This window comes from Lissotriton vulgaris, chromosome 7 (assembly GCF_964263255.1).
Source record: "Lissotriton vulgaris chromosome 7, aLisVul1.2, whole genome shotgun sequence".
NCBI classification, from domain to species: domain Eukaryota; kingdom Metazoa; phylum Chordata; class Amphibia; order Caudata; family Salamandridae; genus Lissotriton; species Lissotriton vulgaris.
Genome location: NC_141695.1, coordinates 486,141,268 through 486,167,974, shown reverse-complemented (window position 1 = coordinate 486,167,974; position 26,707 = coordinate 486,141,268). Strand labels below are relative to the sequence as shown.

Below are 26,707 nucleotides of genomic sequence, written 5' to 3'. Positions count from 1 at the left end.
TGCACTTTTCTTCCCCCAATAACTCTCGGAGTCGGGTAGTGGTGCCAACCTCTTTATTCATGTACGTACATACAAGGAGCGCAAAGCGTGTCCTACGCCCAGCCTGCTCGCGCTCTGAATGCCGCGCTCCGCCTGCCGCGCCTCTACGTCAACGTACGTCACGTAGCCACGTGACGTACCACGCTAGCGCGCTCACTACATATCTCCCTTTTTTCCAACGAATTATGTGCACAAGTCCTGACTCATATCGTAGTCTCTGAACCTCACTGGCGGGACCACCGCCCTGCCCCTTCTCGTCAGTCTTACCGGGGAACTGGCAGTCGTTGCTTCTTCCCTTTGTCCACTCTCTAGCGCAGCCGCGCTAGGCACACTCCGACTGCTGTCTTCCTCCGGCTGACACTCTGCACTTGCCTCTTGATCCTCATTACTACTTTCGCCAAAGTCCGGGCCCTCGCCTCCATAGTCACTGGAGTGGTCACTGTTGCTCTCACTCTCTTCCACGTTGCCTCTGCTTCTCCAGTTAAGTATTTTATTGCACCTAGCCATGCGATCCTGCGACCACACATTTCCATCGCTCAGCAAAGCCGCCCGGCCCTTGATTTCCACAACTCTCAGGGGCCTGCTGTACTTACTTTCCCCCTTTTTCTGTAGTGTGGGCAATCTTACTCTCACCCATTCCCCCTTTTCGAGGGCAGTGTCTTTTACATTCCTCCTCGCATCGTAGTGTTTGGTATATACTGCTTGTGCCTTCTTTAGATTGGCTTGCACCACTGCCGGTGACCACTCACTCTTAACAACTCTGTCTTTCCATATCCTGTTGTCTTGGGTGAACGGCTCCCGGCCCCTCAATATCTGGAAAGGGCTATAGCCAGTGTTCGTGGGAGTTATCCGATACGCCCACACCATGTGCCATATCTCCGCCTCCCAGTCTTTGTTGTCTGCAATAGCCGCTTGTATCGAGCCCATCACCACTCTATTGAAGCGCTCCACCAAACCATTCCCCGCCGGGTGGTATATGGATGTGTGTTTTGACACTATTCCGTTTCTTTGCATAAACTGGTTCCATCTGTCAGAGCGGAATTGGGGCCCATTATCACTGAGGACACACTTAGGGATGCCCTCTCTCACAAAGGTCTCCGCCATGAAGCTCACCATCCTCTCAGTGTCCATTGTTTCTTCGATCTTTAATTCCGGCCATTTTGAATAGCGATCCACCATTACACAAATGTATTTCTGTATACCTTGTGCATCCAGCACTGGCCCTAAAATGTCTATGGACAGTTCCTCCCACGGATTTTGTGGAGGATCAATCTTTCCCAGGGCAGGGCGCAATGGTTTCAGTGTTTTGTCCGCGCCTTGGCACCTCGGGCACTCTCTCACATGTCTTTCCGCTCTTATGTCCATTCCTGGCCACCAATAATTCTGCTTGGCCCTTAGTTTCAACTTTCCCGCTCCCAGGTGACCTTCGTGTAACATGTCCATCAATCTGGATATCATCGTTGCCGGGGGTATGACTCTTTCCCCTCTGTACACAAATGTGCCCTGGTCATCCATAGATAGTTCCTCTCTCACCTCAAAGTAGGGGACAAGGCCGCGCTCTAATTTGCATTTGTCCGGCCAGCCTCTTACAATGTAGTCCTTCACTTTCTCCAGAGTCGGGTCTCCGTCATATGCCGTTTTCCATTCCTGTTTGCTGATGGATACTTCGAGGTCCTCGGTGAGTGCGACCCACTCTTCCCCCGCCTCGGAGCGTTCTGTACTGGGCTCCATCGCTGCCGCCCTACTCAGGTAGTCCGCCACTTTGTTCCTGTTCCCTGGAATGTGTTCAACATCATATCGGAACTCCATTAATTTGAGCGACATTTTCGAGATCCTCGGTGTCGCTTCTGCATGTCCACTCGATGTGAGCACTTTGAGCAGGGGCTTGTGATCGGTCCTCAACCGGAACCTTGTGCCCCACAGGAACTGCCGGAACCGGGACATGGCCCACACCACCGCCAACATTTCCTTTTCGATCACACTATATCTTTTTTCAGTGTCATTCGGGGTGCGGGATGCAAAGCATATGGTTTCAACTCTCCCTTGGCCTCGGTCTTGCATGAGGACTGCCCCCAGTCCTTTATCACTCGCATCTGTGGTGAGTATGGTGCTTCCTTGGGGGTCGAACCCTTGCAATGGTATTGCCCCTGCCACTTCACTCTTTATCATTTCAAATTCCCATTGAGCTTCCTCTGACCAACAGAACTCGCCGTTCTCTCGGGTTGACAGCCTCATATGGTGAGTTTTCGAGGCGAAATGTTCAATGAATTTCCCATAGTATTCCGCCATCCCCAGGAATGATCTGACCTCCTCCTTGTTAGCTGGTGCTGGTGCGTCGCAGATCGCCTTTACATTTTCACACTTGGGAGTCACTCCTTGAGCACTGATTTCGTGGCCCAAGTACGTTACCTTCTCCATCCCTATCCGGCACTTGGCCCATTCTGCTGTGAGGCCCTTCCCTTCCAGGATGCCCAACACCGCCTCCAGCTTTCTGTCGTGGTCCATCCTGTCATGGCCCATCACCAATATATCGTCCTGGAAGTATTGCACTCCTTTGAGGTTCTGAAACAGCTGATGCATGAGCATTTGAAACACCGCAGCCGCCGAGGCTAGTCCGAACGGCATGCGGCGGAATCGGTAGCATCCGAAGGGAGTTATGAAGGATGTTAAGCTGCGGCTCTCTGGGTGCAATGCTATCTGGTGATACGCTGAAGTTAAGTCTATGGTGGAGTACCACTGAATACCCCTTGTGCTGGCCAGCATCTCCTCTATCCGGGGAAGGGGAAACTTCTCCACCACTATGTTTTTGTTCAACTCACGTAGGTCCACGCATAAACGGACCTTCCCATTCGGTTTCTTCACTACCACCAACGGCGATAACCATTCAGCACAGGCTATCGGCTCAATGATCCCTCTTTTCTCCAGCTGTTGTAGTTCTTCCTTCACGTCGTCCCTTACTGCTAGCGGGATGTTTCTCACCTTGTGTGCCACCGGCACAGCTCCTTTTTTGAGTATGATCTTGTGCGCGAATTTGTCGAGCCTGCCCACTGAACCTCCAAAGACCGTTGGGAACTCCTTCCTCCATTCATTCGTGTCCAGTGCTTCTTCCGGCTCCGTCATTAATATCTGTTCCTTGCCACCCGGGTCCAGCTTGATGCCCAGGTCTCCTTGGTCGAGCCACCCTAGGACGGAGGGACCTTTCTCGGAGACATACAGTTTGCATCTGGCCTCTCTGCCCCTGAACTCGAAGATCAGTTTCCTGCACCCGGCCATGGGGATTCGATCCCCGTTGTAGGTGACGGGACATATGTCCATCTTGTCCAGCTCGGGGCCCAGTCGCGGAGCAAACTTTTCTTCCCACACGCTCCGGGGGATGATGGTGTAAGGCGACCCGGTGTCTGCCACCACTTGGATTTCGACACCTCCGATCTTCATTTCCAAGACTGGTTTCATCGTTCTTCTTCCTCCGGTACCACGGCCTTGGTCGTTTATGCTTAATATTTCGTCGTAGATGCAGAGGACTGTGATCACCTCTTCCTCTGCTGCCTCTTCTGGCTCCTCCGCTGCTTGGGCCACGTACTTCACTGCGTTCTTGGCTGCCTTCTTCCTGCACGCCTTTTCATAATGGCCGACTATTCCACAGAACATGCACTTGGCGCGAAGCGCGGGGCACTTCCGGTCGTGCGCCTCTTGCGTCCAACTGCCGCATCTGTAGCAAGGCCGTTTGCTACTTCCGGCCTGTTTGCCAGGGTTGCCTGGGCTGTTCCGCCATTTGTCAGGACCCTTTTCTGGCTGTTTCCGTGCCTGATTATCCCTGTGGTGTTCCTCATCATCTACTTTGTTCACTGTTCCACTGGGCCCGATCTCTTTCTTCGTAGCCGCTGCACACCTTCGTGCCAGTTCAGCCCTTTTAACTATCACCAACACGTCCTTGAGGGAGGTGTCTCCTGCGGCCCATAGCTTGTCCTGCACGCTCGTGCACGTGGTGTGCATCACCACTTGGTCTTTTATGAATTCACTTTCCCAGTTGGCATATTTGCACGAGACCGCCAGTTTCTTCAACGCCGCCACATATTCCTCCACCGTTTCCCCAGGTAGTTGCTTCCTTTGCTGGAAGTTAAACCTGTCTACTGAGACGCACACTGAGGGTTTGAAGTGTTCTTCTAGGTCTTCCAGCGCGTGGGCATACACGTCGTCATCCTCTGACTCTCTCTTCTTCGGCACCAAGCTTTTGTAGATCCTTAGGCCTTCTGGGCCCAGATTTAGCAGCAGGATGCGTTTCTTTCTCGGCGGCTTGAATTTCTCCTCGCTTTCGTCTTCCATCACTTCTATGAAATTGTCTATGTATTCCTTCCAGTCCTCCCATTTCATGAGCGGTTCCCCTGGTCTGGGAAGGAACTGGACTGGCGCTATCGCGTAGCCCGCTTGTGCATTCATCTTCTCCGCCCGGGCTGCGGGCAGCGTACCTTCCAGGCTTCTCGGGCTCCCTGGTGCACCGTTTCGTTCTTCCTTCTTGAGCAAGGGTGGAGGGCTGCTCCTTTCAGCCCTTTCCTGTTCGGGTGGGGTAGCCAGTGCGTATACCGGTGGGCCTTGACCGTGACTGGCATCCCACCCTCGTCGCCACTGTAATGATGCACTTTCTTCCCCCAATAACTCTCGGAGTCGGGTAGTGGTGCCAACCTCTTTATTCATGTACGTACATACAAGGAGCGCAAAGCGTGTCCTACGCCCAGCCTGCTCGCGCTCTGAATGCCGCGCTCCGCCTGCCGCGCCTCTACGTCAACGTACGTCACGTAGCCACGTGACGTACCACGCTAGCGCGCTCACTACACACTGTACAGACACCAGAACCATTCAAAGACTGGTTGACAAAATCCTGACCATCAGATAGTGGATTCCCATCAAAAAGACTTGGTGATCAGTCATATCATCTGGCCATCCAAAGTGTGAATTGGCTTGTCCCCTGATCATAGGGACTAAACGCCACACCATTAGTTGATGGTCTTGGATTTGGTCCACAATCAATTTACGAACTGCCATCTGATAGCTGATCTTTGATGGTTATGAAGAAGGTTCAGTGCAACAAAAACACAAAAGTGGTGAATTAAAATAGCATGATGTGTCCTCCCTACATAAACTTTTATTACTTAGCCGAACAACATCCCCTAATTAAAAACCAGAACAGTGCGAAGGAGACAGTATCAACAAATATCTATCTAAAAAAGGGCCACCTGGCGGACAACCTGTCCCTTGGCTTTCATCAGGGCCTCTGCTCTATAATTGTTGCAACTGTTATTGAATAGACTGTGACCAAATCAAAAAAACATACCAATAAATAATAAAAGTTGGAAACGATACAACCTATACCAACCAAAATACACTAATCCTCCATGTCAATTGGAAAGTATGAATCTATGGAAAAAATATATTTAGTGATTAGTGTCATGTAACAGTGTTTGCTATTCCCACAAACAGGGGTGTCACCCTGAACGCTTATTAAAATAAATTATTCATTTTTGCCATGGATCCGATACACAGCAGACTGTTTTCAAACTGACGCGCTGCTGCCGCCGAGGTCGTGAACTTTTGCTGCTCCGTTCCTCTCTCCGAAGTCATGACTCTCCACCGGCTGCCATTGAAGCTAACTCCTGATACTTGCATGATTCTGCTGTGTATCGGATCCATAAACATAAGCAATTCAGTTGCCTTAAACTTCTGACCTGGCAATTGGCATAGTTTCTCCATTACTTGGATTTTTTGCCAAGCATCACTGACCTCTCTTGGAAGTGTACTGTTTTCCTTCAATTCATTTTTCTCTAGGGTATTCAATTACAATGCATAAATCTTTGTCCTGATGATGGTCTTATGAAACGACTTTCCAAAAGACCGAAACGTCGACTACCAAGTCTAATCCTGCTTACAATTTATCAGTTATCATTGATTTTCTTGTATTGATTTGAAATCATTGTGCCACTATCTACCAGCAGCATAGACTTATTTTGTGATGTTTGATTGGAGCATATAAGATACTCCTTCTATGTCTCAAGTGCATCTCTTTGTACCCTATTTTTAATATTGACTGAATTTACCTTTTTCTAAAGAAAATAATAATCTTTTGAATCAACAACCTGGTCATTTGCATTTTTTCAATTTATTGTGTTAGTGTGGTAACACCATTGATTTGCATTATAAATCATTTCCAGCTACTAAATAAAGACAGTGTGGGTACCCCATTCATCCGGAGTCTCTTCCTTTGCTGAAACTGATAATTTTAAATAAAATCCCTTGCTGGCCCAATTCTTCAACATCTTTGCTGTATCCAGCAATGTACCCACAGAAGACATTTTTACAGTGACAAGCATGTGGCATTTTGTGCAGTGAGTGAGCATGTCACTCCGTTCCTCACAGGCAGCTGGTATTGTAATGACTGCAGCTGAAGATACTTCTCCATAGGCTGCTTCAGAGGTTGACTGTCCTGTTGCTTCTACTTTCTCTTGCATCATCTGGTTGTAGAACTTCACATGAATTGTTTGTAGGTGCTTCCACATAGAACTTGTCCCATGTGAATACTTCTTTGCATTCCCTCAGGATAACTACTTGCCACAAATTGTGCAATTAACATATTTTGCTGTTACCTTCTTTTCCCCAGAAGGTATAATAAGGTGCGTCCACACATCACTTTATTTTCTGCAAGGTGATGTGTCTCCTTCCTCAACAAGTTGAAGATGCCCATCTTGGATGGACAATGCAGCTTCCGCTATTGTCTAAAAGCACAGCACTGTTGGTTCCCAATCCTGCTTCTAGAAACTTCACTGGAAAAGTAACTGCTTTTGGTGTGGTTTTCCACTTGGGGTCTTAATGTATTCAATCAGAGGGCAATGTTTGGGTGTGTTTTCAAGAGAATTTGTGAATCTGGTGCATACATTTGCAGATACACAAAACAGGTGAAATGGGTATATTTTCTAAAATCAGATTCAAGGTGGTTTATATATACTTCTAAATATGTCCACACTAAAGTTATAAATGACAATTGAGGGGTGTCCATAATTTGTTTATAATTTTCATTGAATCCACAGATTCTGACGCACTGATTCATTCCAATCACGTGATCAGGAGTAAAAACCATAGAGTAGCAGCCCATCGACTTTGGCAGACTCACAAAGGTACTGTGGTACCTCAAAACCTTTTAAAAAGTCAAATTGAATTTGTTTAATTACATTGAAAAAACATAAGTTACTTTAAATCAAGTACATATGTGATTTTTATATTTTAAATCGTATAAAAATATAATTTGTAAAAAGAATCTCTACAGTATAAAAAAATTAATTAATAAAAAAAATCTATTGTAATACAAATAGAACTAAAAATAAACCCTACAAAACTAACCAAAACGTGAACATTTGAAGGTCATAATATTTTAGAAATGCAATTTGAAAAACCATAGCAGTTCCCTGAAAAAATCAAAGGTTACAGAGACTTTAAAGTTAGGAAATAGAATTTTGTTTAAACCTTAGGAATTCACTGAAATAACCAAAGTTTACATGGATGTTATAGGTAGGAAATAGAATCTTTAAAAAACCTGAAATTCACTGAAAAAAACAAAGGTTACAGGGAAGCTATAGTTCGGCTCAGATTGCACTAGTAGAAAAAAATTCAGCAGTTATAGTTACCTGGGCTAACTATAACTAACGCCCAGCAATGCACTGCTTATGACCTCACATATTACATCACTCATTACATGGTCATTGACATCAGCGATGACATTACTATTATTGTGAGAAAAGTCAGAAGATAGCGCTATTTAGACAAGCATTTGGATCTCCGGCCATTCGGAAAGATAAACCTTGTTAGTGTATTCACAAGATTTTTGTTTTATTAGTCTCCAGCAAATGCCAGACCACACAGGCTGTAACAGTGTTCTGAAGTGGCTCTAAGACAACATGCCTGACATTAACAAAAAAATGATGAAATGGTACATGTACTAGCAACAAATATTTTGCACCAAGGAGTGTCAAGTGCTAACATAATGACAGAGGAAAATACGTAAATTGCGTACGTCACTCAGACAGCTGAGGAAACATACACCCACTTGTTGATCCCTACCAAGTATCATATGTTGTTTGTACCTGGCCCTATTGAGCATTACCTCATAAAAATGTGTTGCCTCCCATATTATTACTATGCCATCCCTTTAACCACCATCCTCCAACTCCATCAGTTTGTCCCTGCTCCTTAAAATCTTCAAAAATACCTGCTGGACTTCTGTAACCCTCACTCCTATACAAACACTCACAAGCGGTTTTGCCTTTTGTCTCATCTGTAGTCCTTACAATGTGAGACCAAATGCACAGCACCTTTCCAACTATCCAATAAAGTCTCTACAGAATTTGAGAACATATGGGAAGGAAATGGTTGATATCCCCAGAGAACTTTTCTCATTTGATTTGCTCACAGCGACCGCAGGGAGGAGGAGAAGGTATGGGAACGGATCAGTACAGCCACAACTCCTTTGCATTCATCGATCTCTTGATGGTAGAGAGACGGAGCTGCTGCAGTAGGTTCTGGCGAAAGCATTTACACCACTTCCCATTGCTACTTAACAACTTAGAAGAGAGTCGGAGGTGACTGCAGTCGCTGTGATGTGGTGCCCAGCTACAATCAATTCAGCTGGACACCTGGTGTGATGTAATATGATATGACGACAGTTGCATATTATGCTGTTCACAAGGATGAAACTAATAGAGTAATTTATTAAAAGTCGAATATATTGGGCAATGATTCTGTGCTTGCTATGAAAGTCTTGTAAAAACACTGGGCATTTCAAGTGACACATTTTACGATATCTTGTAAAGAGTCCAGATTAGACTTCACAATATATTTGGAATTGCCATGAAGAAGTTCCAGTTTGCAACAAAACGGGTTGGCTGTTCTGATTGTTTTATGAACTTGATGTCATCAACAATAAAAGATCAAGAAAAGAAACCAAACTGTCGTCTGAATTTTAACCGGAAGAACACTGTATTCAATATGGACTGTTTCTCTTTAAAGACACTAAAATGAGGTAGAAATTGGAAAAAACGTTATTGGATGTTGATAAAAGGATTGTCTCCATTATTGGAATATTATAGATTATCTTGAGAAGTTGTAATGGCTTCGTCAGAAACCTCATTCATTGTGGCAAAACTCTTCAGCAGTGATCAAAATGTATCTCTGCCTTTAATTAGAGCGTCACCATCCTAGTAGAGACCACAGTAATCAGAATGCCTCAGAGTCGTTCTGATGGCAAAGGACAGCTCTGCATGAGGACTGCAGCAAAAACTGAACCAGTAATCTTTGATACAATTGTACCATCACCATATCCACTGAGGTTGAATTGCCAGAGTATAGAAATTCCTCTAGGTCATCGAGTTTTTTTAATGCTTTGGCCTTCTCATCTATTGTTATGATCATAGTATATGGTTCTAGGAGGCCAAATGTAATGTCATATTGTCTAAGTCAAAGTTACAAAGCCAGGAATTTCTTGCTATTGGTATTGTAGGACTAATCCGCGGACAAATGTATAGTGTGGCCCTCCAGTAAGAAAATGCCACATTTTCTGTGCACTATGGAGTATTGTCCAAGTGAACAGGCAAATATAGAGCAAGTTAGGCATGAGGTAGACTGACAGTGAGGTTGAAGTCAATGAGTCTTTTGGAATTCAAACAGCTCAAAATATTGCAAGTGCAGCAGTTGAGTAATGAATGTCTTTTTTCCTCTGCCTTTCTAGTACTCAGTAAAAAAGGATATTTATTTCTTTTTTTTTTTTTTAAAGTTTTATAGAGTTTGAACAAGATCCTTGCGGATATCAGAGCGCTTTACACAGAGATGGGATAAACAGACAAAGGAATAATAATTAAACAAGTCATTTAGTGCAAAGATGAGCAAACAGGTTAAACAAATGGAAACAAGGTAAAGTAGCAGCGGTGTATAGGTGGTCAACTGTACATAGTCTTTGGAGGAGAAATAATGAGTAACGAGATTACATTGGTCTAAATTCATGTGAATTTAGCAAAGAGGAGAGATTTTACTTCTTTTTTGAAGGATGCCGTAGATGAGATAAGTCTGATTTCTGGAGGAAGGGCATTCCAGATCCTGGGCGCCATCCCTGAGAAGGAGCGTTTATATGTTTTTTCTTGTGGAATCTTTGGAGTTTCAAAAGAAGGTTTTCTGCGCTTCTTGTTGCTCTTGAGCCACCCGAAATTGTCAGTTTCTGAGCGTGGTAGCTGGGGGGGTTGTGGTGTATAGCCTTGTGTATCATGCATGCGATTTTCAGGTGTATTCTAGCTTCGTATGGCAGCCAGTTCAAGGATTTTTAGTCGGGAGAGATGTGTGAGCGTTTCTTTTAGCCCGCGATTAGTCTTGCTGCAGCATTAATGGAGGCTTTTAATGGTGCTGTAGTCGATATGGGGAGGCCACAGAGGGCCACACTTCCATAATCCACTCGAGGGATAACTAGGGCTTGGACTGCAGTTCTGATGTCATTGGCAGGGAGGAAAGGTTTGATTTGGAAATTAGCTCCTTTCGTTGCATTGCTGATATGATGATGCATATTGAGATTGTAATCGAGGGTTATGCCTAAAAATGTTGCTGAGTCCACAATAGTAAGTTGAACGTTGAGTGCAGTGAGATGGTTAAGCCAGGCCAGAGTGATGGGGACTTTGGAGGGAGGTGATTTTAGGAGGAATTCCGTTTTTAGAGCATTAAGTTTGAGATGATTGTTTGCCAGCCAAGCCTGTGTGTTTCTAAGCGTTGTGTTGAGTAGTTTGATGTCTTCAAGGGTGTGTATTTTAAGGTAGAGCTGGGTATCGTCTGCGTACGGTGACTAGATTGAACAAACTAGGGGATAGGGAGGATCCTTGTGGGACACCTAGCGTTACAGGAACTGGAGTAGACATAGTATTGTTAATCTTAAATTTCTGAGTCCGGTTATGCAGAAAGGAGGTGAACCATTTGAGTACTGTCCCTCGTAAACCCATTCTGAGATTGATCAGATAGAGTAAGTTCTCGATCAAAGGAGTTATATTCCAAATCTGTAACTTAATGTATGTGAAGCTACATATCCTGACTACAATCCAGGCATTTATTTAGTCTATCTTCAACATTCTCTAGTCTCTTCTCTGTGGAATTGAAGCTTTTTTGGAAAGAAGCAAGATTCATGCGTATTGATCTGAGATTAGAAGGCTGATCAGATCATCGATCCAATTCTGGAAATGTATTTCATAATCGATTCATGAGTTATGTGAGATATAGTTAATAAGTCATGGGGAGTTCTGTGATTTATGTCAAGATATTGCTTGTGAGAAGAGTAGCTTATACGCTATTTTTGTTGAAGCCATGACAGTCAATGTAGCACAGCTCCCTGTGTAAAATTACAGCAGATGCAGTAGCAGGGACATCATAGAGGAATATACCAAAACTCCACATTTCTGTCTGTAGGAGCATCTTTTTAGGTTGAGCCTAGAGCAGCGCATGTGCTGCTTGCTCGACTTTTAGTAAAGGGTAAACAAAAGTGCTACCTACCAGAGGCTTTTGCTGGCCTGAAGCTTGAGTGCATGTGCACGCGAGCAGCCACCATCTGTCTCCTCCGTCACGGGTCAGTAAGTTGCTTTCCCCTCTGCCTCCGTCCCATCACTTTAACTTTCACTTTCATGGCGTGGCTTATTTTTTTTTTCTTTTGCTTTCCGCACTCAGCCTTCAGCTTCATTTGTGTCTTCGAGCTGTGAATCATGCTCTTCTTCTCCACTCCCCCTCCCTTCTCCCCCTCCTCCCCCTCCTCTTCATCAGTTTCCTTTGTGTCTTCCATTAAGGTGAATGCTCCTGCTTCCATCAGGCACAAACACTATCAGCCATAAGTGCACGCTTCCACCAGGCACACACACGACCAGCCGTCAGTGCACCCTATCACTAGGCAAACCCACCAACAGCCTTCAGTGCACGCTTCCACCAGGCACCCACACCACAAGCCGTCAGTGCACAATTCCACCAGGCACACACATCACCAGTCTTCAGTGCACACTTCCACCAGGCACACACACCAACAGCCGTCAGTGCACGCTTCCACCAGGCACACACACACCACCAGCCGTCAGTGCACGCTTCCACCAGGCATACACACCACAAGCCGTCAGTGTACACTTCCACCTGGCACACACACCACCAGCCATCAGTGCATGCTTCCACCAGGCATACACACCACCAGGTGTCAGTGCACATTTCCACGAGGCACACACCCCACCAGATGTCAGTGCACGCTTTCACCGGGCACACACACCACTGGCGGTCAGTGTGTGCTTTCACTGGGCACACACACCACCAGCCGTCAGTGCACGCTTCCACCGGTGACACACACCACCAGCCATCAGTGCACGTTTCCACCAGGCACACACACACCACCAGCCATCAGTGCACGCTTCCACCAGGCACACACACCACAATCCGTCAGTGCACACTTACACCAGGCACACACACCACCAGCCGTCAGTGTACGCTTCCACCTGGCACACACACCACCAGCCGTCAGTGCATGCTCTCACCAGGCACACACACCCCAGCCATCAGTGTACGTTTCCACCAGGCACACTTACCACGAAAACGTCAGTGCACACTTTCACCGGGCACACACTCCACCAGCTGTCAGTGCAAGCTTTCACCGGGCACACACACCACCAGCCATCAGTGCGCACTTTCACCAGGAACACACACCTCCAGCCGTCAGTGCACACTTCCACCAGGCACACACACCACCAGCCGCCAGTGCACGCTTCCACCTTGCACACACACCACCAGCCATCAGTGCATGCTTTCACAAGGCACACACACCCCCAGCTATCAGTGCACGTTTCCACCAGGCACACTCACCACCAAAACGTCAATGCACACTTCCACCAGGCACACACACCACCAGCCGTCAGTGCACGCTTCCACCTGGCACACACACCACCAGCCGTCATTGCATGCTCTCACCAGGCACACACACCCCCAGCTGTCAGTGCACATTTCCACCAGGCACACTCACCACCAAAACGTCAGTGCACACTTCCACCAGGCAAACACACCACCAGCCGTCAGTGCACGCTTCCACCTGGCACACACACCACCAGCAGTCAGTGCATGCTCTCAGCAGGCACACACACCCCCAGCCATCAGTGTATGTTTCCACCAGGCACACACACCCCCAGCCATCAGTGTACGTTTCCACCAGGCACACTCACCACCAAAATGTCAGTGCATGCTTTCACCGGGCACACACACCACCAGCCGTCAGTGCAAGCTTTCACCGGGCGCACACACACCACCAGCCGTCAGTGCGTGCTTTCACCAGGAACACACACCGCCAGCCGTCAGTGCACACTTCCACCAGGCACACACACCACCAGCCATCAGTGCACGTTTCCACCTGGGACACACACCACCAGCCGTCAGTGTATGCTTTCACAAGGCACACACACCCCAGCGGTCAGTGCACGTTTCCACCAGGCACACACACCACTAGCCGTCAGTGCACACTTCCACCAGACACACACACCACCAGCAGTCAGTGCACGCTTCCACCTGGCACACATACCACCAGCCGTCAGTGCATGCTGTCACCAGGCACACACACCCCCAGCCATCAGTGTACGTTTCCACCAGGCACACTCACCACCAAAACGTCAGTGCACACTTTCACCAGGCACACACACCACCAGCTGTCAGTGCAAGCTTTCATCGGGCACACACACCACCAGCAGTCAGTGCGCGCTTTCACCAGGAACACACACCGCCAGCCGTCAGTGTACGCTTCCACCTGGCACACACACCACCAGCCGTCAGTGCACGCTTCCACCTGGCACACACACCACCAGCCGTCAGTGCATGCTTTCACAAGGCACACACACCCCCAGCCATCAGTGCACGTTTCCACCAGGCACACTCATAACTAAAACATCAGTGCACGCTTTCACCGGGCACACACACCACCAGCCGTCAGTGCAAGCTTTCACCGGGCACACACACCACCAGCCGTCAGCGCGCTTTTATCAGGAACACACACCGCCAGCCGTCAGTGCACACTTCCACCAGGCACACACACCACCGGCCGTCAGTGCACGCTTCCACCTGGCACACGCTCCAGCAGCCATCAGTGCACGCTTTCACCAGGCAAACACACCACCAGCCGTCAGTGCACGCTTCCACCTGGCACACACACCACCAGCAGTCAGTGCATGCTCTCAGCAGGCACACACACCCCCAGCCATCAGTGTATGTTTCCACCAGGCACACACACCCCCAGCCATCAGTGTACGTTTCCACCAGGCACACTCACCACCAAAATGTCAGTGCATGCTTTCACCGGGCACACACACCACCAGCCGTCAGTGCAAGCTTTCACCGGGCGCACACACACCACCAGCCGTCAGTGCGTGCTTTCACCAGGAACACACACCGCCAGCCGTCAGTGCACACTTCCACCAGGCACACACACCACCAGCCATCAGTGCACGTTTCCACCTGGGACACACACCACCAGCCGTCAGTGCATGCTTTCACAAGGCACACACACCCCAGCGGTCAGTGCACGTTTCCACCAGGCACACACACCACTAGCCGTCAGTGCACACTTCCACCAGACACACACACCACCAGCAGTCAGTGCACGCTTCCACCTGGCACACATACCACCAGCCGTCAGTGCATGCTGTCACCAGGCACACACACCCCCAGCCATCAGTGTACGTTTCCACCAGGCACACTCACCACCAAAACGTCAGTGCACACTTTCACCAGGCACACACACCACCAGCTGTCAGTGCAAGCTTTCATCGGGCACACACACCACCAGCAGTCAGTGCGCGCTTTCACCAGGAACACACACCGCCAGCCGTCAGTGTACGCTTCCACCTGGCACACACACCACCAGCCGTCAGTGCACGCTTCCACCTGGCACACACCCCACCAGCCGTCAGTGCATGCTTTCACAAGGCACACACACCCCCAGCCATCAGTGCACGTTTCCACCAGGCACACTCATAACTAAAACATCAGTGCACGCTTTCACCAGGCACACACACCACCAGCCGTCAGTGCAAGCTTTCACCGGGCACACACACCACCAGCCGTCAGCGCGCTTTTACCAGGAACACACACCGCCAGCCGTCAGTGCACACTTCCACCAGGCACACACACCACCGGCCGTCAGTGCACGCTTCCACCTGGCACACACTCCAGCAGCCATCAGTGCACGCTTTCACCGGGCACACACACCACCAGCCGTCAGTGCAAGCTTTCACCAGGCACACACACCACCAGCCATCAATTTGCGCTTTCACCGGGCACACACACCACCAGCCATCAGTGTACGCTTCCACCAGGCACACACTCCACCAGCTGTCAGTAAACACTTCCACCAGGCACACACACCACCAGCCACCAGTGCACGCTTCCACCTGGCACACACACCACCAGCCGTCAGTGCATGCTTCCATCAGGCACACACAACCCTTGCCAGTAAATGCACATTCCACCAGGCACACACACCAGCAGCCATCAGTGCACGCTTTCACCGGGCACACACTCCACCAGCCGTCAGTGCATGCTTCCTCCAGGCACACACTCCCAGCTGTCAGTGCACGTTTTCCAAAGGCACATACACCACCAGACGTCAGTGCACGCTTTCACCGGGCACACACACCACCAGCCGTCAGTGCACGCTTTAACCGGGCACACATACCACCACCCGTCAGTGCACGCTTCCACTAGGCACACACACCGCTAGCTGTCAGTGCACGCTTCCACCAGGCACACACACTGCCAGCCATCAGTGCACGCTTCCACCAGGCACATACACCGCCAGCCGTCAGTGCACACTTCCACCAGGCACACACACCACCAACCGCCAGTGCACGCTTCCACCTGGCACACACACCACCAGCCGTAAGTGCATGCTTCCACCAGGCACACACACCCCCAGCCGTCAGTGCACGTTCCCACCAGGCACACACACCACCAGACGTCAGTGCGCACTTTCACCTGGCACACACATCACCAGCCGTCAGTGCAAGCTTTCACTGGGCACACACACCACCAGCCATCAGTGCGCGCTTTCACCAGGCACACACATCGCCAGCCATCAGTGCACACTTCCACCAGGCACACACACCACCAGCCATCAGTGCACGCTTCCACCTGGCACACACACCACCAGCCGTCAGTGCATGCTTTCACCAGTCACACACAACCCCAGCCGTCAGTACACATTTCCACCAGGCACATCACCACCAAAATGCCAGTGCACGCTTTCACCGGGCACACACACCACCAGCTGTCAGTGCAAGCTTTCACCGGGCACACACACCACCAGCCATCAGTTTGCGCTTTCACCAGGCACACACACCACCAGCCATCAGTGCACGCTTCCACCGGTGACACACACCAACAGCCATCAGTGCATGCTTCCACCAGGCACACACACACCCAGCCGAAAGTGCACGCTTCCACCTGGCACACACACCAACAGCGGTCTGTGCACGCTTCCACCAGGCACACACACCACCAGCCGTCAGTGCACGCTTCCACCAGGTATACACACCACAAGCCATCAGGGCACAATTCCATCAGGCACACACACCACCAGCCATCAGAGCATATTTCCACAAGGCACACACACCACCAGCCATCAGTGCACATTTCCACCAGGCACACACACCACCAGATGTCAGTGCACGCTTTCACCGGGCACACACATGAATAGCCATCAGTGCACGCTTTCACCGGGCACACACACCACCAGCCGTCAATGCACGCTTCCACTGGTGACACACACCACCAGCCATCAGTGCACGCTTCCACCAGGCACACACACCAACAGCCATAAGTGCACGCTTCCACCAGGCACACAATCCGCCAGCTGTCAGAGCACACTTCCACCAGGCACACACACCACCAGCCACCAGTGCACGCTTCCGACTGGCACACACACCACCAGCCGTCAGTGCATGCTTTCATCAGGCACACACCCCCCCAGCCGTCAGTGCACGTTTCCACCAGGCACACACTCCACCAGACGTCACTGCGCGCTTTCACCGGGCACACACACCACCAGCCATCAGTGCAAGCTTTCACCGGGCACACACACCACCAGCCGTCAGTGAGCGCTTTCACTGGGCACACACACCACCCGCCATCAGTGCACGCATCCACTGGGGACACACGCCACTAGCCATCAGTGCATGCCTCCACCAGGCACACACACCCCCAGCCAGTAAGTGCATGTTCCACCAGGCACACACACCATCAGCCATCAGTGCACGCTTTCACCGGGCACACACTCCACCAGCCGTCAGTGCATGCTTCCTCCAGGCACACACCCCCAGCCATCAGTGCACGTTTTCCAAAGGCACATACACCACCAGACGTCAGTGCACGCTTTCACCGGGCACACACACCACCAGCCGTCAGTGCATGCTTTCATCAGGCACACACACCCCCAGTCGTCAGTGCACGTTTCCACCAGGCACAAACTCCACCAGACGTCACTGCGCGCTTTCACGGGGCACACACACCACCAGCCATCAGTGCAAGCTTTCACCGGGCACACACACCACCAGCCGTCAGTGAGCGCTTTCACTGGGCACACACACCACCCGCCATTAGTGCACGCTTCCACTGTTGACACACGCCACTAGCCATCAGTGCATGCCTCCACCAGGCACACACACCCCCAGCCAGTAAGTGCATGTTCCACCAGGCACACACACCACCAGCCATCAGTGCACGCTTTCACCGGGCACACACACCCCCAGCCATCAGTGCACGTTTTCCAAAGGCACATACACCACCAGACGTCAGTGCACGCTTTCACCGGGCACACATACCACCATCCGTCAGTGCACGCTTCCGCCAGGCACACACACCGCTAGCTGTCAGTGCACGCTTCCACCAGGCACACACACCGCCCGCCGTCAGTGCATGCTTCCACCTGGCACACACCCCACCAGTCATCAGTGCACGCTTCCACCAGGCACACACACCACCAGCCGCCAGTGCACGCTTCCACCAGGCACACACACCACCTGTTGTCAGTGCACGCTTTCACCAGGCACCCACACCACCATCCGTCAGTGCACACTTCCACCAGGCACACACACCACCAGCCATCAGTGCACACTTCCATCAGACACACACACCACCAGCCGTCAGTGCACGCTTCCACCAGGTACACACACCGCTAGCTGTCAGTGCACGCTTCTACAGGCACACACACCGCCCGCCGTCAGTTCATGCTTCCTCCTGGCACACACCCCACCAGCCATCAGTGCACGCTTCCACCAGGCACACACACCACCAGCCGCCAGTGCACGCTTCCACCAGGCACACACACCACCTGCTGTCAGTGCACGCTTTCACCAGGCACCCACACCACCATCCGTCAGTGCACACTTCCACCAGGCACACACACCACCAGCCGTCAGTGCGCGCTTTCAAAAGTCACACACACACCACCAGCCGTCGGTGCACTCTTTCACCGGGCACACACACCAGCAGCCGTAAGTGCACGCTTCCACCAGGCCCCCACACCACCAGCCGTCAGTGCACGCTTCCACCAGTCACACACACCACCAGCTGTCAGTGCACACTTCCATCAGGCACACACACCACCAGCCGTCAGTGCACGCTTCCACCAGGCACACACACCACCAGCCTTCAGTGCACACTTTCACCAGGCATACACACCCCCAGCCGTCAGTTTACACTTTCACAAGGCACACACACCACCAGCCGCCAGTGCAGCAGGCAGGCTCTTCTCGGAGTTTCTTGGTAAATATGTATTCGATTCCTGGGAGTGAGTGAGTCGAGTTTCCCTAAACCATGCTGAGTATGCAGGTGCAGTGCATGAACTCTTGTGTGAGTGAGTAATGCTGCCTGGGGCTCACTCACTCCACACTTGTAAATTGCGCCTGCACCAGGCTTTTTCTCCTTTGCAAAGTTTGGAACATGCGCAGAGCTAGGCAGGCCCCACACCCCCCGGGAATGACTGCTTTCTACAACCAGAATGGAAATAACATTCCAAGCAATGAAAATAAGTTCATTTGATGCAAAGAAATGTTAATAAAAACCATGTCCAGCTGTTGTAGATCTGGCAACTTAAACAAAACAGCAACAAAAAACAAACAAGCATTGGCATAGCCAATAGGTCTTGCTTTTTGGACCCTATAAGTATTTAGTTATGCAGCAGAATATCCTTGGTGCAACAACACTATTGTTGTATGGCTAAACACTTATAAGGTCCCAAATCCGAGACCTATTGGCTATGCCAATGCTTGTTTATGAACTACTTGCAGGAATCTGTCTATTTTGTAACCCTTTACTCTCTTTCTACACACATGTCAGACAGTCCTAAACAAAAAGAATGTATATCAAACTTACACCTGTAGCATGGCACCCACAAACTCAGCAATTTGCAATTTTTCGTCAGTTTTCCTGTTTATAAGTCATACGTGCCAAACATGTTGTTTTACATGTTGCATAATTCAAAGTGCATTAAAATCTGTCGTATTTATCAGCAAGACTATTGAACGATATTTAGCCTGGATTTTTGAATAATCAAATAGAAGCAACTATTATTGATAAATTCCCCATTAAACATAATTTTTCAATGTTTCTTTTTTTGCTCGTTATTCATTTAAAACAGATCTGAGGCCCTGGACCCACGAATGTGCATTGAAGGCGTTTGACCTAATTTCAATGAAAAGACGAAGCAGAATATTCCTTTATGGAGCTTTTTAGATACGGCATAACAGCAGCACTGTAGCCTATTACTTCTAGCCCTTCATTCAACACTCTCTGGGCTTCACCGACTACCATGCACAAATATTCCAATAATCCCAAAATTCTGAATTCTCAAGTCATTCTTTTCAAGCTTTCACTCATCACTCACAACTACCTGTCAGCCTAGATTAAGGAGCTGAAAACTGATCTGCCAGGGGTACTGCGAGGTATTCCTCAGACTATGGAAATGTTCTGCTTTTATCCTAGGGATTAGGGATATGTACATTTTTCTCTACGGGCGTGACGGTTTAGACCTGAAAAATGGTTATTCCGAGGCTTTACCTTATTTTAAAGAATGTGTGTAGAATCATGAAGATTTCAGAACGATACAAAGGCAAAGATATACAAAATCACTTCAAAACCACTGAAAATATGGGTCAGTGAAGGCCCAAATTATGCAGTAGGGATGACAAGATTACGAAGTAAAAGAAAGCAAACTATGCAGCATAATGTGACAACTTCTGTAGCCGTATTATTTTGTCATTTTAATAACTTTTAATACTGTCTGGGCAAAGTTGTACCTCCATTGGTACCAATTTAATACACCATTACAGTACTCTGGAAAAAGGTCTGTCAGTGCTCGGAAACACATCTGACATATTTTGTTAAATACATTTGTATCCGTCTGAGCTAGAAATCAATTTTTTTTGTGTGAAATCAGCATATGAAGCAGCAATTGGGGAATTTTGTGGCACTTGCTGAAAATCCACAATTATATGGGAAATGATGTAGTATCACATATTTGTATCCTTCAGCAAACAACACTCACTTGATATTCCTTATTTCTAACTTGCAATTCGGCAGCCAGTGACTGCACATCTTCTAGTTTGGTATTCATTGTATTCATCTCGAGATCCTTTCTGAAAAATGAAAAGGACATAATATATATAAATTATGTGTGACGAGAAGGTGAACTAATTAACGAAATGTACTGTTCAATGTGAGTCAAGGTTATAAACCAATAGGAAGTAAGTACACATCTTTAAAAATTAACACAATGAAGACAGGACAGGTTTAGTTTAATACACTAGTCGAACTTTACACTTTCAACGAAAAGTACGGCCATGAAGTGCACGTAAATCATAAACACTGCTACAACAATTATTATCTATAACATTCAAAGTTAAGGACAGCAATTCACACACAAGACTCGCATTTCACATGGCCCACTCTAAATTTAGAAGTGTGTTTAAATGCAGGAGTGTCCCTGTGTAAAGTCCATCTTTGAAATAGCTGTACCGGACATACAGCGCAGAGCTGGCAATACAAATCCTGTTTTTTTCTGTACATTTATATCATATGGGGACGTTGTCATCAACAAAGTTACATTTAAGAGCGCTCATAGACCCTTCCCTCTGATCCCGCCCAGGACTTACCTTGCCGAAGAAATTGTAGGGTCCCTCATTTGAAGACAACTGTCTAAGCAGCCAGTGTGCGGAAACTAAAGTGAGGTATGGAAAATGTAACTTAAAGCTCGACTACTCCAGCACGGAAAGCAAGCCTGCGCATCACGGCGGCGCTAAAGGGCTCCTCTGAAACACGCGATGCGAATGTTATGCCTATTGTACAAAACAGCTGTTTTTGCTTCTGCTTAGAGTCCACAAACATTCGAGCAGCGGCCCTCATGCGCAGCGCATTCCAGGGGTCTCAGACTCGCCCTTGTGGTTGCCATTAAAGGTTATGTCCCATCCCTGCACACGAGATGTTCCAACACGCCTCGGGGCATGAAGTGATAAAAAGTAAAGATAACGGAGCTCTAACCCACACTTTGATTCCTGCAGTCACCTTCACAGGAAGAGGTGAAGGGATTCAGGGCACGTGAGGGCACGCGCGGCCCTCGCGAGGCTGCAGCGGGGGAGGTCAGCCGCGCGCTGCGGTGCAACAGGTACCGACGCGCCGCAGGCCTCGGCTCGCCGCCTCCAAGGCCGGAATGCTGCCGCACATCTTCTATTGTCCTTGAACAGCCACGGGAGAACTGGGGTTGAAGTACATTTCAACAACCTCCGGCTAAATCAGTTTCGGATGTTTTCCAAACAACATTTTTTCCTCTAACAACATGTGTGGAGGAACATTGCCAACGCCACGGGCGTGCAGATTAAACACGTAGCCCCTCTTACTTTTAGTAAGGCTCATGTTAATTTAAAATCGTTATATTATTAGATTATAGTTAAAAATAAAACGCAGAATGATGAACAGATTAGGGACCTTATGACAGCAGTATGGTCGACGTCGACGCACGAAGCTGCAAGCAGCAGGAAGGACCGAGGAGGAACGGGCGGGAGCCAAGAAACCCCCCTGACTCCATGGAGCTTGCGCTCATCTGGTGGGACCTGGCGGGAACGGAGGCCTCGCCGGCCCAGGACAATAAAACAGGGAGCAGGGAGAGCAGTGCGGTCAGAGTGCTGCGGTGATGGACGCCCAGCGCAGGGAGGAGTGCGGCACTGCAGGGGCGGCCCCGCCAGGTCGGGGTGCAGGCTATGGAGTCAGCGCAACCTCCCACTCACCGCTCTGCCTGCGTATTCAGAGAGCCCCGCTCGGTACAAAGGACAGTAGACGGCTTACAGGCACAGCCATTGGGGGTCTCTCACTGCAAAATTTTCTGCAACCATAGAAACAGGAGTGAACCTGGAGCCTGTGGTGATGGGGTCAGGGCCTTATAACATGGGGGCCTTAGCGTGAAATGACTGGACAGACACTCTGGGATCAGGTTGCCGGGAAGACCACGAGCGATCTTTACCGGGGTTTATTATACCCTCGGGGCGTGCCCGCCCTGAGGGGTGAGTGGATGCCTGAGTGTTGCTACATTGTATGGTAGAGCCCGCCTGGCTCTCTACATCCCTCCTTCATTTCAGTCTGCTTCATCACCAGTTCTTGGTCTTCAGGGGGAGGTACACACAAAGTCCCGTAACTTGTGGCTTGGGCCAGGGTTTGGCCGAAGGTTGTATCTTTGGCTTCGGCCCTTTGGTGATTGAGTGTCCCCAGCCGGGGACACTTCTCCTTGCGCTCTGCAGGTCGGGGAATTGTCGGCCAATACGCACGGCAACGGCAACGGGTCTTGGCTTCTCCTCTGGTCTTCAACCGACGTTTGATCATCAGACCCTCTCGCTGATGATGAGGCTGTTGGAGACAGACCGGCTTGTCGTGGCCCGACCTCTTCTTCCTCGCCTTGGTCCTCTGTTCCTCCCCTCGCTGGTTTAAAGCATGACACATTTCGCTTGACTCTTTGTTCACCTTTCTTGACAGTCACCATGGTTCCTCTGATCCTTTCAACGGTCCACAAGTCCGGTTCATAGGGGGTCCTATACTTCCATCCGGGGTGTCGGTCATGGACCACTACTGTGTCTCCTTCCTGTAGATTTGATGTCTTCGCACGTCTGGCCGCACTGGCCTTCTGGTTGGTTACATCTCTTCTGGACTGAATGGCGTCCCCATCTCGCTCAGGTGGTGTCCACGAACTTGCGGACGGGATGATGTCCCTGGGGGCCTTTTTGAACAGTAAATGGGCCGGGGCACACTTGGTTGTGCAGTGGGGCGTTTGTCGGTAGGCTCCCAGGAATCGGTCTAGAGCTGATTCCGGATCTTCTCCTTGACTTACGGCAATCCTCAGGGCTCTGTTAATGGTCCTCATAAGTCTCTCCACCTCTCCATTGGCCTGCGGCCACAAGGGGGTGATTTTCCGATGTTTGATTTGGAGGGCGTCCAAGTAGGCTTGGAAGTCTCGGCCTTGAAAGGGAGGACCGTTGTCTGTTTTAATTTCCTCCGGCAATCCCATGGTCGCGAAGATCTTGTCTAGATTCCGTTTGACTTGGGGAAAAGCTGTGGAGGGGATCACCTCCACCACCGGGAACTTGGAGAAAGAGTCCACTAGTACCAGGGTATGGCGACCATCCGGGAAACTCCCGAAGTCCAGGCTCAGGTTGGTCCAGGGCAGCGTCGGGGAGGGCTCCGTTATGACAGGGGCCGGGGCGGGATCTCCTCCGGTGATTAGACACGCGTGGCAGGCCCTCACCATCTCTTCTACTTTGAGGTCCATCGCCGGGAACCAGACTCGGCACCGCAGCCTGGCCTTTGTTTTGGCCATTCCCTGATGCCCGACGTGAGCGAGGGACAGAATCCTGGGATGGAGGTCTTCCGGTATCACTATTAGATGCCCTCGAAGGACCACACCTTCATCCCCGACACTCAGTTCATTCTTAATCTGCCACATTTGCTGGCGGGCATGACTGACCTCCGGCCTGAGCCCATGTATTCCATCCAGGAAGTGCGCCCATTGGTTCCCCCTGAGCGCGTGCTTGACTCGGCATAGTGTTTCATCTCTTTCCGTTGCTTCCCCAATTTCTTTCAGTGTCATTGTCTCTGGACACGCGTTTTCTGAGATCCAGTGCACAAAGGCGTCCGCTTCTTGACTTTCCTCTAGTCTAGTGGCTGGTTTGGTGCAGTCCGGGTGTCTCGACAGGTAGTCCGCTGGGTTGTTGACCCCCGGGCGGAAGATGACTTGGAAGTTGTAGCCCTGTAGCTGGACGGCCCACCTCTCGATCCTTGGAGGGGCCAGCCTCGCTGATCCTGCAAATAGGGGCACAAGGGGCTTGTGGTCCGTTATCACCCGGAATTCCTGGCCGCATAGGTACAAGTGAAAGTGCTGACACGCCCATTTGATGGCCAGGGCTTCTCTTTCGATCTGTGCATAGCGGGTCTCGGTGTCCGAGAGAGCCTTGCTGGCGTACGCCACCGGTTTCCAGACATCAGCTCCGTATTCTTGAAGGAGCACCGCTCCCAGGCCCACCGGGCTTGCGTCGACCACTAGTTCAGTCTTCCTCTTTGGCTGGAAATACGCCATCACTGTGGTGTCCAGGAGGCTGTTCTTGATAGCTTGGAACGCCGTGTTCGCCGCCACTGTCCAGTCCCACTTATGGTCATGGCGGGTGAGTAGCCTCAGTGGCTCGGCCAGGTCTGCAAGGTTGGGGATGAACCTCCCGCAATACGTTGCCATCCCGAGGAAACTCCTGACTTCCGTGGGGTTTTGCGGGGTGCTGGCAGCCCGGATGGCCTCGGCCTTCCTGGGGTCAACCTTCAGGCCTTCTCGGGTGAAGATGTAACCGAAGAAGTCCACTGAGTCCTGGTAGAAGGCACATTTGGATTTGTGAAGTGTCAGGCCTTGTTCTTATAGCCTTTTGAGGGTCGCTCTCAGGTGTACGTGATGCTCTTCAAGCGATCCAGAGTACACCAGGATGTCGTCACTCAAGTTGATGACCCCACTCAGTCCGGATAGCACCTCTCTGATTGCATTTTGAAAGACTTCAGCTGCCGAGGACACTCCGAAGCTTAGTCGTTTGTACCTCCTCAGCCCGACGTGTGTGGAGAAGGTTGTAATGTAGCGGCTGTCTGGCTCAAGCTCCAGCTGGTGGTAACCTGCGTTTAAATCGAGTTTGGAGAACCATTTGGCACCGTTGAGGTCCGCTATGATGTCATCCATGGTAGGGGTGATATGCCTTTCCCTCCTCACCGCTACATTTGGCAGACGCATATCCACGCACAGCCGTATAGCTCCAGGTTGCTTGGGCTTGGGCGCCACGACGAGTGGAGAGACCCACGGTGTGGGCCCGGTCACCTTCTCGATTACACCGAGTTCTTCAAGCTTCCTCAGCTCTTCCTCCACCTGCGGCCGCAGATTGAACGGGACACGCCGGTGCCTTAGGGCTGTCGGTCGCACAGACTTGTCTATGTGTAGTTTGAACTTCTTGTTCTTGAGTTTCCCTAGTCCTCGGAACAGTTCTGGAAACTCCTCCATCAAGAACTCTGCATGTGACTGGTGCACCTGATTAGCGAAAAACACTAATCCGAGGTCCTCGGCGGTGTGGCAGCTTAGTAGCGTGCCTTTCCTTCCTTCCGTGACGTGGAACTTAGCTACAGTGGAGTATTCCCCTTGTCTGATTGTTGTCGTGATCACTACGCGCAGCGGCATGGGCTCTGTTCCTCCATACGTGTATATTCTCGCTTGGGACGGTATCAGTTCGGGCCTCGGCATCATCTGGTTGTACTGCTCGGAGTCCATAACATTCACGGATGCCCCAGTGTCTATGAGTGCTTGTACTGTTGTGCCATCCACCTTGACTGAACACATCGGTGGGGGTCTTCTCCTTGTGGACGCTGCGGATGCTCTGCCTACGTATGAGACGACGTAGACTTCGTCGTCTTCATCATCCTCGTACCACTGAGGCTGTTCTTGAGCATGGCTGTCTGGTGGCGGGTCGGCATCCTCTTCAAGCGACATTTGATGAACTCTCCTCTGTATGTTTCTCGGCCTTGTCCCTGCCGGCCTGTATTTTCCCCCTCGGCATACTTTCGCGAAGTGGTTCATCCTGCCGCATTTGGAGCACGTGCGCCCTTTTGCTGTACACGCTGCGGTGGCGGAGTGGGCCTCTCCACAGTACCCGCACTGATTCCTTGTCGTAGTCACCTGATGCGGCCGACTCGCCGCAGGTTTCCGGTGGATTGCTTCCACTCTCTCCGTTTTGATCTGCACTGGCTTGGTCTGTGCGGGGGTAGCTACCGGGGTGTATAGCGCCGCCTCCATCTCCTCAGCCCTCACGTCTGACAGCTCATGTGACCTTGCGAGAATCAGGATCTCATCGAGCGAAATCCCTGGTTGGCGCAGGATTAGTTTCCTGAGCAGCTTTGAACGGCACCCCACAATGATTTGATCCCGAATTTCCTCACGCGGGTCCGTGAACGGGCAGGTGTTCGCCAGCCGGCGTAGCCGTGCGTAGAACATGTCTACCGACTCAGAGCCCGTTTGCCACGCCCGTTTGAATTTAAACTTTTC

The 26,707-nt window shown here is 50.2% G+C and overlaps 1 protein-coding gene across 4 annotated transcripts in view; it reads right to left on the bottom strand.

The window, feature by feature from the left end:
- The window catches only part of MYH16 (myosin heavy chain 16), a 1,042,471-nt gene that overhangs the window by 534,782 nt on the left and 480,982 nt on the right, over nucleotides 1-26,707 (bottom strand). For 3 of the 4 annotated variants that reach the window (XM_086930547.1, XM_086930548.1, XM_086930550.1), the window contains one exon: nucleotides 20,654-20,744. In XM_086930547.1, the coding sequence (XP_086786673.1) occupies nucleotides 20,654-20,744 (91 nt within the window). Of the gene's footprint in view, nucleotides 1-20,653; nucleotides 20,745-21,260; nucleotides 21,580-26,707 lie in introns of those variants that run through there. The other variant, XM_086930549.1, reaches the window with a different exon arrangement.